This window comes from Poecilia formosa, unplaced genomic scaffold, assembly GCF_000485575.1.
Source record: "Poecilia formosa unplaced genomic scaffold, Poecilia_formosa-5.1.2 Scaffold72, whole genome shotgun sequence".
In the NCBI taxonomy this organism is placed as follows: domain Eukaryota; kingdom Metazoa; phylum Chordata; class Actinopteri; order Cyprinodontiformes; family Poeciliidae; genus Poecilia; species Poecilia formosa.
This window is the reverse complement of record NW_006800011.1, coordinates 1,730,872-1,743,434: the sequence shown is the minus strand read 5'-3', so window position 1 is coordinate 1,743,434 and position 12,563 is coordinate 1,730,872. Positions and strand designations below refer to the sequence as shown.

At 36.5% G+C, this 12,563-nt stretch overlaps 1 protein-coding gene across 2 annotated transcripts in view; it reads left to right on the top strand.

The window, feature by feature from the left end:
- Nucleotides 1-12,563, top strand: part of cnksr2a (connector enhancer of kinase suppressor of Ras 2a) — a 79,985-nt gene that overhangs the window by 22,038 nt on the left and 45,384 nt on the right. For both annotated transcript variants that reach the window (XM_016673242.1, XM_007555709.2), the window contains exons 4-8: nt 6,979-7,066; nt 7,476-7,517; nt 10,442-10,561; nt 11,971-12,030; nt 12,226-12,294. In XM_016673242.1, coding sequence (XP_016528728.1) covers nt 6,979-7,066; nt 7,476-7,517; nt 10,442-10,561; nt 11,971-12,030; nt 12,226-12,294 — 379 coding nt within the window. The remainder of the gene's footprint in view (nt 1-6,978; nt 7,067-7,475; nt 7,518-10,441; nt 10,562-11,970; nt 12,031-12,225; nt 12,295-12,563) is intronic.

The window sequence follows — 12,563 nt, the reverse complement described above, 5'->3', positions numbered from 1 at the left end:
GAACCAGAGACCTTTTGCATGTGAAGCAAACGTGATAACCACTACACTACAGAAACTCATGCTCTTTGTGGTGTTCCTGGTAGATGATCCACATTTTGTTAGAGACTAATGTCAACGATATCAAATACTTATACCACAGATCATCTCAGAGAGCACAGTAACTTGGTAAACAAACTTATACTTGTGCCTAATTTCACATACAGTCCATAAACTAAGCCTGGGATCAACAAATTGTATTAAAGATGTCATTAGCAGAGACAAATGGTTCTACAGAGACTTGGCTAAATGGCTATAAAATAAAATCAATACTTGCAAATAAATGATGGTATAAAATTTTAAATTAACTCATTAAAATAAAAAATATCTGTGAAATACAATCAACACTTGAAAATACAAAATCTCTGGAAAATAAAATATTATGTATGTTGTTTTGAAAAAATTGGAATATCAGCACTTTTATCAAATCTTCATTGTGGTAAGATCATGTAAGTTCTTCTTAAATCCATGGAAACTCAACTGTTTGTAAGGTAGGTGAGTTAGCTCAGCAGGTTAGAGCACCGTGCTGGTAATGCTGAGGTCGTCGGTTCAAACCCCATATGGGGCAATTCATGTGTAAGGTCTGTCAGACAATCAACACTTCAAAATAAATAAGGGTTCAAAAATAAAATCAACACTTTGCAAATAAAAATGGTTCAAAAATAAAATCAACACTTCAAAAATAAGGTTTCAAAAATAAAATTAAAAATGGTTCAAAAATAAAAGCAACACTTTGCAAATAAAAATGGTTCAAAAATAAAATCAACACTTCAAAATAAATAAGGTTTCAAAAATAAAATCAACACCTCAAAATTAAAAATGGTTCAAAAATAAAATCAACACTTCAAAATGTATAATGTTTCTGTCTGTTCAGTCCATAAACTAAGCCTGGGATCAAAAAATGTTTTGAAGATGTCTTTAATATGTAGAACAAATGGTTCTGTGTGGCCTGCGGGCCTTGAGTTTGACACATGTGCTCTAAATGAATAACATGTTTTAACCAGAAATTCACCAGACACACACCTGCAGTTTTTATTAAAGTTTCATAAGGTTTTTTATTGAAAGAAACTGATCTGGAAACATTTTCTTTTCCCTGATTTTGTTATTTTTTGCTACTTATGTGAATTATTGTCATTTTCGTCCTATAAATACCAAAAAATTCCACTTAACTTTCTTTTTGTCTCTGATTATGTAATTTTTAAATGTTAAATGATTGATAATTTGATGAGTTACTCAGTAGACTTTTTACCAAACACTTTTTACTTTTACTTGAGTAAAATTATTCTCCAGTTAGTGTATATACAACAAACATTACAAACTAGCAAAAAGGATATTGGTCTGCAAAACAAATAACAGCAACAAAAACAAAAATTAAAAAAACAAACATTAAAATTGTTACATTCAAAATAAAGACAAAACACTGAACATAATCAACTGGTGTCACAACAAAAACAATGAAATTGTTTAACATATGTGGATTAATTTTTTTTATTTTAATCTAGGTATTTATTTTCTAATTTGAATTATTTTTCTATTCTCTAATATGGCTTGATTGCCCTAAATATTGTGGGTAGAAGAGGAAAAGAGAGGGAGGGAAAAAAGTAAACAGTTTACAAGAACAAAGAATAAATAATGATAACTTTAAAAAAGGCACAAAGCGATCTTATTATTTGGCTCTCCCGTTTCCCCTCTCATCCTCTCATCTTTGTTTCCACCAATTTAATTCACCAGCGATGAAAGTTACATTAAAGCAGCGCTAATTTTACTTGATCATAATTTTTGTGTACTCTGCCCACCTCTGCACATCTTTCCTACAAGCACGGCGGTAAAGAAATCTCATCATGTCAGACTGATTTCTGCAGCCGGGGAGCTCGGAGTGATGAGTTTAATAATGGGGATGAAGGTTAGCATATCTTATGAAGAGTCAGATTGGAGCAAGGCTGAGCTTTTATCCGTCTGACTGCCGGTTATCTCAGGCAGAGCGTAGGAACCTGCAGGGAAACGTTCTGCACCTTTCCATGTACAAAATAACCGCAGAAGTTCAGCTCTCCTGATATATTCTTACTTCACCATCATTTTGTCTGAATTCAGGAGCTGAACTCGACGTGTGCGCCTTTGAACTGCGTAAACACAACATTAATTATTCACACGGAGGCGTTTTATGTGTCATACATTTTGCTGATGGCTACAAAATGCAGGAGCTGTAACAGTGTTCCTTTATTTCAACCAGAGTAACTTGTTTTCTTCGGTTCGTCCCTTTTCTTGTGCTCAGTAAAAGCTCTATAAAATTTAAAGTTTAAAAAGCAGGAATACAGTTTCATAGCTGCTGGAAACGCCTCACTTGTAGCTTCAAAACTTTAGTATTTGGCTTTTTCTATAGAAATTACCTGAGTTTGATTAGATTCTGACATAAAATTCACTAAATTTTGACCCTGAATCCGTAAATCCTGGGTCAAAATGAATGGATTTTGAAAGTGAAAGGACTTCCTCTTCAAAGTGGAAATCCTTTCACTTTCAAAATCATCCAGATGATTAGTTATGATCACTAAAAATCCATTTATTTTTAACTCAACTCAAGTTTATTTGCACATTTCAGCAACAGCAAGAAAATGCTTTACATAATAAAAACAAATAAACTTTACATTTTGTCAAACGTCATCATTAAAATCTTTAATACACATCAAACATTAGTTGTAAATTTTTAATTTACTACAAATTAAACGTGAATCTAAAATGGGTTTTAAGTCTTCATTTAAAGGAACTCTGTTTCGACTGTTTTGCAGTTTTCTGGAAGTTTGTTTCAGATTTGTTCTGTATAGGAGCTGAATGCTCTTTCTCCATGTCTGGTTCTGGTTCTGGTTCTGTATTTACAGACCAGAACCAGAACCAGACATGGAGATAAGGGGCAGTATCAAGTAAAATCTTTTTTTTCTCTTTTTTTTAGCTTTTTAATCATGTTTATAATGTTATTCCCTCATTAGAAACATACCTGGAGGAGTGACGCTTTGATACTTGTTGGAAAAATCCTTTAGTCTCCATGGCAACCATTCAGCTGTGCAAACCGGCTGGGTGGACCTAGCTCCTCCCCCAACTCTGCTCCTTCCGACTAGCCAGCATGAATTAGCAAACACCTGGTGGAACTTCACATCTTATATGAGCTGCTTCAGTGAAACGCTGGTAAAATCATTAAAGGGTTAATAGAGGAGCCATGTTGAGATGACTTCCTGAAGGCGGAGTCTGAGAGAGCAGGAGCTTCTTAAAGAGACAGAGGCCCAATTTCCAGGTGTTAATTTACAGTCAAATTTTTTAAGTCATTTGTAATATTTTTATTAAAATTTAAGGTGACATAGTTACTTGATTGTGCTCTGTAATGACGCTATGTGCCTTTTATAACCTGCAGAGTTTTACATCCTAAAGTTTTACAGCTCAAGTTAAAAAAAACAAAGAGTTGTTTTCAGGACGGTTGCCTGGTGGTTAGCAGACTTCTTGCACACCCCCAGGTTGTGCGTGTGTATATATAGTAGTCAACCTCAATAGTGATGACCCAAATCACACAAACCACTGATAAATCATACGCTAGAGGCTGGGCTGAGTCTTTATCTGGGTCTTTGGAACAGCGAAGGAAATGTGCCGCTTTCTGCCGCCGTCCTAATGTGTGTCATGACTCTGCGCTAACGTTGCTGCTGTCTGTGGCCGCGTTGCTGTTGTGTGCAGTCATTAGCGCCTCATTAGCTCCACCGGCTCCTTATCACTCTCACCTTGTTCACACCTGAGCACTCGCAGGGTTTAATTTATGAGCGCTTTGCAGAGCCGTTCCTCACTAGGAAGTGTTTTTCTTTTTTCTTTTCGGGGAAGTATACTTGTCAACAAAATGGACAGTGTGCTAGAGTGGAAACTGGGAACACAAAGGAGACACTGTGAGCTAACAACGCTCCGGGCAAGAAAACATAATAAATTCAAGCCGATCTAATAGCTCGGCTCACAAAGCCGTTTATAGAGAAACATCCAGGCATTAGCAGAGGTCGCCGCCGTGTTTGTTTGCCTCGGAAAACTCAAAACCCTGTAAGGTTTGAAAATGGGTGTTTTCTGAAAGGAAAGGCCTGTTCACCTTCAGTGGAGCAAACACTGCTTCCTTTTCCTCTGAGAACAAATTAAAGTCCCGTTCTTTGTCGATATGACTGAAAAACTCAACACTATAAAAGCGTTTCATATCAGTTGATATCAATAATTATTGATTGTAGTTGTGTTGTGGACATATTTATGGTGCAATAACGACTCTGATGCCGATTGAAAGGATCTAAATCTGTTTTTACTGCAAAAACACCAAATCTGACCAAGTAATTTTACTGTCGTTTCTACTGCAAATATCTCATTACACTTGAATTAAAACAAAACTGCAACATGTAGAGCCTTGTTTTGAGTAAATAATTCCTTAAAATTGGTGAAAACTTCCATTGGCAGATAAATTTAATTCTAACAAGACAATTGATCCGTGTTATGAGTTAAATAATCTGTCAGTGGAACTAGAACATTTTAATCAAAAAAGTATTAGTGCTAGGTGTCATTTTAAGTGAGTAATTAATGAATTAATAGTTATTTAATTATGTGAGTAACTTATTTCCATGTGTATGCTTATTTTGTATTTATTTTTTTGTATTTAATCATATTTAAATTACTTGCATCACATTTAGTTTTATTTTTTGCTTCCATTTTACGAGTAAGCTCTACTTTGTGTTGGATTATCCCATAATATCCTAATAAAATTCATTACCGTTTGTGGTTAAAGCTTGAGAAAATGTGAAGAATTTAAGAGGAAACAACACTTTCTGCAAACTGTAGGTTTTACATGTATATATTTTAAAGATGACAAACTTATAAATTTAGTCCAATGGTACAATTTCACATTAATATGTTCTAAAATGTAACGTTTTCTTTTTTTCTGTTACGCTGGATGTCGCTTTATTAACAATCAAAAGCAGAACTTTAATGTGAATAAACAAATTTAAGGCACAAATATTTAACATTGAGATACTATAAACTTAAAGAGCCTTTAATAATCAGTCACTGCAGTGGATTATAAAGGCATTTCAGAAGGAAAAATGTTCTCTGTGTTTCATTTGAGGCGCATTCATGATGTTTTTGACATTTCTTTTCTTCTTCTGGCCTCGTATAACAAACGAATGAGTCTCCATACACACATGAGCGCTGACAGCTGTGGCTTAGGTTCGTTTAGAACCAAACTGATTCAGTCGCGCGACAGTCATGAAAACCGCATCACTGACATTTAGCAACCTCTGAATGACAGATGGCAACCTTTAATACCGTCAACTCCAAAATATGAAGACAATTTAGCACCGTCCTTGATCATTAGCACATGAGCAATTCATCAACATAACGCGTTGAACGAGAAATATTTTTTATTGTTGACTATATTTCAAGAAGATGGAATAATACAGTTTTATGCTCCATTCATTTCACCAACAGGGAGCCAGAGCAGACTTCTACAAACTGGTGTTATTGTCCATTTTCCTGGTGTTGGTTTGGACCTTTGGACGACTTACTGTCACTTCAACGATTATTTTTAAATAACCAATTGAAAGTACAAAACATGTACGATGTTTTCTATGTTCTGTTTTAGTTGGAGATTCTTTAGCTTGGTTTAAGATCGCTTTGAAGACAAAGTCAAGGATAATAAGATGAGTAAATGTTCATATTTAGGTTTATTACATATTCTTTATTGCTGGTTCCCCATCAGTTCTAGGTTTAGAATGGTACTGGAGTCACACAACACAGACCATTGACTGGTGAATAGAAAAACCCACAGCCTGAGACGAGCACGAGATGCTTGTTGTCGAAACTAGCATAACGCTAAAGTTATCTCTGTCGGCTCATCTAAACCGGTTTATCACATTCTTTTCTGTTTTTCAGTTTCTTAATATAAGTGGGCTGAGATTGGATCCCTGAGGAACTCCATCATATTTAGTAGCTCAAGTTTATATTAACCAGATCATAGAAAGTTGTCTCAGTCTGCCCATCTAAACCAGTTTAGCACAGTATCACAGTGTATTCTTTTCTGTTTCTTAATATAAGTCGGCCGAGATTGGTGCCTTGAGGAACTCCATAACTTTTGTTTGCTTAAATTTATATTTACTAAATCATAGAAAGTTTCCCTGTCTGCCAAAACATGTTATAAGCCAGTTTAGCACAGCACCAGACACTGTTTTCTATTTTTAGCATATTTTTAAAATAAGGTTATCGATTATGTGAAAACTACAAAAAAAAAAAGACGTTAGCTCTCTGTCTAACTTTCATAAAAGGTTAAAGCTTCCATGTGTAACTTTTATAAAAAAATGTTTCTTACATATTTGTTAAAAGTGTCGCCATGTTGAGACAGTTTGTTATGAGACAGAAAATCTGTGAAAAGATCGATCTTCTCCCTGAGCTACGACTCCCGTCTGAAGAAAATGCTCAAAATCAACCAATCAGAAATCAGGCGGGTCTTAGCGCTGTCAGTCAATCTCATGTACTCTCCGCTAAATGTGTTAATGGTGGAGAAACGACTTGACATTACAGGAAAACCGTTTATTCGCCGTCATCGGTGGCTGTGCTAGCTAGCCTGAGCGTTCATGACAGGCTACGCTAGCTAGCTTAAGCCCCGCCTCCTGACTCTGATTGGTTGTTTCGAAGCCAGAACAGCTCGATTTTTTTATTTGTCTTGTACCATACTGTTGTGACACTGTGACAGTTTCAGCAAATGTCTAAAAAACACATTCCAAAAGCTCCAAAGGTTGAAAAATGAAATAAATCCTGGTTTAAATATTGCAGCAAGGCAGCATTTTCGCTAACCTCTCCCTTCAGCGCTGCCCCTGTCCATCACCCCTGCACATCATCCAGCGCAGCAGCAACATTAAAAGACTCACCGCTGTTATCTTTCCCTCCCAGGTCTCCCTTTGCTGCTGTGGCAGACTACTCAGTTACCCGAAATAATGTCATTCAGCTCTGCCTGGAGCTCACCACCATTGTACAGCAGGTGTGTGGAAGCGTTTGTGTGCTCGTTTTGAAGGCTGATAGCTTTTATTCTGCTGTGCTTGAAGCGCGAGGCTGAGGGGAGCTGCCGTGGGTTGACATATCCCCCTAAATGTGCTGTATGCATGTGCGTGGGTGGGTGTGATGCAGCAGTCTGCATCCTTAAGCGAGACTCGATTCTTTGCTGTTTACATCCTTCTCAGCCTGTCTTTTATGTGACTGATGTGGGTATAAATAAAAGCTGAATGCATGTCTGTTTGTGTGGGTGTTTGTTGTATCTGTGGTGGTGTATAGTATCCAGGTGGCTGGGCTGTGGCAATGTGAGGCCCAGGAAGCATGCAGAGATACTTTAGCAGCATGTGCAACACAAAATGTTCTTGTTGCTACATTAAATTTCTCTCCGTTCCCCTCAGGACTGTACGGTGTTTGAGACGGAGAACAAAATCCTTCATGTGGTGAGTTTGTCTTTAGCCAGAAGCTTTATATAGTTGGGTAGTAACTAGTTACATTTACTCAATTACATTTACTTGAGTAACTTTTTTGCAAAACTATCTATTCTTATTTGAATAAAATGTCTATTTTCCACCCAGTGAAATGAAAACATGTCCGTTTAGGAGTATTTTTGCTTTTATTTGAGTAATTTTATTACAATGTATTGCTGCTCTTGAGTAAAATGTCTGGATTTTCTATCCACTGAAATGAAAAACAAACATGTCGTCAGACACAGACCGGCAGTTTGTGTTAAAGTTTCATAAGTTTTTTATTAAAAGAAACTGATTTGGAAAAATTTTCTTTTGCCTGATTTTGTTATTTTTGTCATTTTTGTCCTTAAAATACAAAAAACTTCCACTTGACTTGATATTTTGGTCTGTCTGATGATGGGATTTTTAAATATTATATGATGGATAATTTGATCAGTTCCTCAGAACTTGAGTTGACGTTTTACCAAATACTTTTTTATTTCTTAGAGGGTTACTTTTTACTCTTACTATTTTTGGATACTTTACTCACATCTCATTTTAATTGTGTTTTTAAGTGTCTGGAGATGAACAACATTTATGTTTTTTGGTAAAGTTTTAGGTGGTTTGCACATCTTTATTGCAAAAACACAAAATATTTATTTTGTAGGAACTGGAAGAACAGAAAATGAGAGACAATATTTAAGATTTACTATTTAAGGGAGATGGTGGACATTAAAACTATCACTGGAGAGAAAAGCTCGTTATTTCCTGCATTACCAACAAAAACACAAAATAAATACTTTGAGCTAAACTGCAAAAACACAAGTAACACCACGTATATTTGGTCTACTTTCCAGTGCAAATATCTTATTACACTTTTAAAAAAGACAAAATTAGCTTACAAGTAACTTTTCAGCACCAAATAAGAGACTCTTATCAAGAATTTTTGGTCCAGTTTGTAGTGAAATATTTTAGTACACTAGAAATCAGACAAAACTAACTTACAAGTAACTTTTCAGAAGGATATAAAGTCTTGTTTTAAACCAATAATTCATTTAATAATGATGAAAAAGTTCAAGTTCTGCTGGCAGATTATTTCATTATGACGTTTTTCCTATAAGTGAAATAATCTGAATTTATTACTTTTTCATCAATGTTAAAAAATTTATTCCTATTTCTTGCTGAAAAGTTACTTTTGTAAATTAGTTTTTTCTTACTGAGGTGTTTGCAGTAAAAACAAAACCAGAAATACTTGGTAAGATCTTGTCATTGCAGCTTTAATAACGTGGAAAACTGGAAGTTTTCCTCCATCCATTTTCTTTACACCCTTGTCCCTTAGTGGGGTTGGTTAGCTGCTGCCTCTCCAGCTAACGTTCTGGGCGAGAGGCGGGGTCACCTGGACAGGTCCAGTCTGTCACAGGGCAACACAGAAACACAGAACCATGCATACACACACCTAGGGGCAATTTGGAGAGGCCAGTTAACCTGACAGTCATGTTTTTGGACTGTGGGAGGAAACTGGAGCAAACCCACCATGCACAGGGAGAACTCCAAACTCCATCCAGAAAGACCCCAGGCTGGGAATTGAACCCAGAACCTTCTTGCTGCAAGGCAGCAGCTCTACCAACTGTGCAGCCCTGAAGTTTTCCTCTCTTTATTAAAATGCTGTCTCTGTTTCCACTGGAAATATTACTTAATTGTGAGCAACGTATAAGAAAATCTCTCTTTTTTTCTGTTCTTCTTCCCTTTGCTGCTTCCTCTAACAGTCAAGCTCCTACAATTAAGTATCTGCCTCAAATCGCACCAATTAGCAAATATTTTGGTGTCAACATGTTGGGCTCCAGCTTTGATCGTCTCCTTTCTGCATTTATCAACCAGAAAGTTGCTCTTTTATGCTTGTTTGCTCATAAATGTTACACTACAAGCAGGATTTACGAAAATGTAAGAGATTTTTTGTTTCGTTTGAAGAATGGATGTAGGAAGTAGTAATGAGGAGTCAGCAGCCAGACTGATGGAGGAGAAATCTCATGTTTGAGTCAAACCAGTGGGAACTGCTGAACATCAGACAGGTCCGATTCTTTGCTGGGAAACTTTGTTCTTTCCTCATGTTCAGTATATGGAGACTAGGAACTTTTAGGTGAACTTCTCAGAACCAGAAACTAAAAAAACAAATGATGTCTCTTTGATTTATTTAGGTTAGACCTGTAAATGAAGGTTGATGTGGTATTTATATCCATTAAACGACATTTACCGTAAAATCTTACCCTCCAGGCTTAAATGTCAGCTGAAACTTGATTTATCTTGATTTATCTTTAATGTCCTGACTTGCCATCTTCTCTTCAGATTATCTCCATCACTGACTAATTGAGTGAATTCATGTTTGAGCCCATTAAATCCACGCAGGTCTTTACTTAATGTGACAAACCAACATGTCAGCAGTGAGGACGATTCCAGAACCAGGATGAAGCCAAAACCCTCTCGAGATTCTGGGATATTTTCAGAGAAATGACGAGTTCAAAATGTCGCACTACTAAGTTTGGAAATGATAAGTGCAGGAGGGGAAATCTTTAATAAGTAGCAGGGATTTTCCTGTCGACATGGCAGAAAAACTTTTCTAGACAAAGTTTAGTGACTTTCGCTGTGGCTGATCCAAAAATAGAGTCAGCAGTTTCTATTCAAACCTCTCTGTTATGGAAAACACGACTAAATCTGCCAAGAAAAAAAAGAAAAAGCATAATTAAATTCACCCCCGTTGTTTCTGGAGGGGATTCGGTTATTGTGGTTTACTGAACTGCTGAATTGATAAATAAAAATAAACCTGCATGTTATAGTTGAGTTTAATCTGATCCTTACAGCAGGAAATGGATTTTTTATTTGGATTTTTATTTATTTTGCTGTTTTCTTTCTCTCGTCTGCAGTGTAAGACTCTGTCTGAAGTGTGTGAGCACATCGTGTGCGTTTCGTCGGACCCCCTGGTCTCCCAGTCTGCCCACCTTGAACTGGTTCACCTCACCAACACTAAGCCATCTGAAGGCCTGGTACTGCTCTACACCGACTTTATATCTGTTTTTATCATAAAAACAAAAAATATTTAATATTGTATCACTCTTAGGTCGAAATAAGAGCAACACGACAAACAGATGTCTTCTATTTTTGCTTTTTTTATATAATATTTAAATGTTTCAGATAATTAAACACATTTAAATGTTGGATAAAGGTAAAATAAATAAAAACAAAAAGCAGTTTTCAATTGATGATTTCATCCTTAAAGAGAAGAAAGCCATCAAACCAATTATTTCTGGAAATATAATTAAAAAATGAATTAATAGAGCCTGTGTGCTTCAAAATCAAAAGATATTTAAATAAAATAAAGAAAATTATTCTTCACGAGAATGTCTTTAGTTAGGTGCTTTTTGATGCCTAAAATATTTAGACTTAAAATATTTTAGAACAAAAATAAGAATTTTCTTCTGCAACCTTTGCTGTATTTTGTGAAATATAATGGATGGGTGTGTCAAAGTCTGTTAATGAAAACTCAACAGATGTTTGTGGCGTGAGATAAAAATAAAATGCTAATAAAAATTATTTTTGTTTTACTTAATATTTTTCCTCTTAAGAATTTATAAACTTTCCAAAAGTTTCATCTTAAAGAAATTACAAAAAGTGCTGCAGGGCCAAACCTCTCAAAATGAGGTCAAAATCAAGACAAGGGCCACAAACGGCCCCCGGGCCGCACTTTGGACGCCCCTGCTCTAGACCAGTGTTTGTCAAACTGTGGCCCACATTGGCCCCCTAGTGGTTCACAAGGTACTGCACGTAACCGTTTATTTAGCGGGTCGTCAGCTCAAAGTGTGACGCTACAGCGAGCTTAGCAAAGGATTGTGTTCAAAAATAATGATAGATAAATGACTTAAAACCAAGACATTAAAATAAAAACGGAAGGAGTTGTCGTACTTTTATAAACAGCATGCCGCACAAATGCAGTTCTGGGTCTGCGACTCTGCTGAGAGCGACATGACCCGCTGAACCCCCCGCTGACTAACTGCATTTTAACGCCTAAAATAAAGTTATTTATGATGGACTACCTACTTTTGGAAAGAAAATGTTTGTTTTTTTCCAACCCAACTCAATAATATTTACTTTTATTATGTTTCTAAATTACAAGAAGCCATAAAATGTTATCAAAACCTTTTTGATTCCCATGTGTTTTCCATCATTGGAAGTAAATAACTCAAAACGCCCTCAGTTGACTTCTTCCTGGTTTTATTGTGGCCAGTTACTTTGACAAAACAGCGCCACCTTCACCTTCACAGGAGATTTCATCTGAGTGTTTATTAAATGGAGTAAGTGAACCTGAAAAGGTTTGAGAAACACTGGGCTAGTCCGCAGATAAAGTCGTGTCTACTACTTTAAAACGCTGAATATTTTTGTTTCTTGTCTCCATCAGGGGATGTACATCAAGTCCACTTATGACGGTCTGCATGTGATCACAGGAACCACCGAAGGGGTGAGAGGATTTTCTCTAAAAATCAATCTTCGAATCTGGTTTCAACAGCAGCCTGTCATTTTCAATAAGGATGACAACATGGCCGCCTGGCGTTATTGATTCTTTAAGTGGGGTTTGCTGTGAAACTTCCCAAAAAGTGTCAGACAGGAATCAATACTCAGATGGGTTATTAATCTCTGCTTTGTGTGCGTTTAGTCTCCAGCAGACCGCTGCAAGAAGATCCACGCAGGAGATGAAGTGATTCAAGTCAACCACCAGACCGTGGTACGTTTGAAATCAGACGTTTTCCGTGAAAGAGCAAAAGAAAATGGAGGAAAATGATGAAACTGGAGGAAACTCTGAAATGTTTTCCTTCCTACTTGGTTCTGTTGGCTGTGAAATCTGAACATCCATCCATCTGAACATCCAATCATCTGAACATCCATCCATCCATCCATCTGAACATCCATCCATCTGAACATCCAATCATCCATCCATCTGAACATCCAACCATCTGAACATCCATCCATCCATCCATCTGAACATCCATCCAT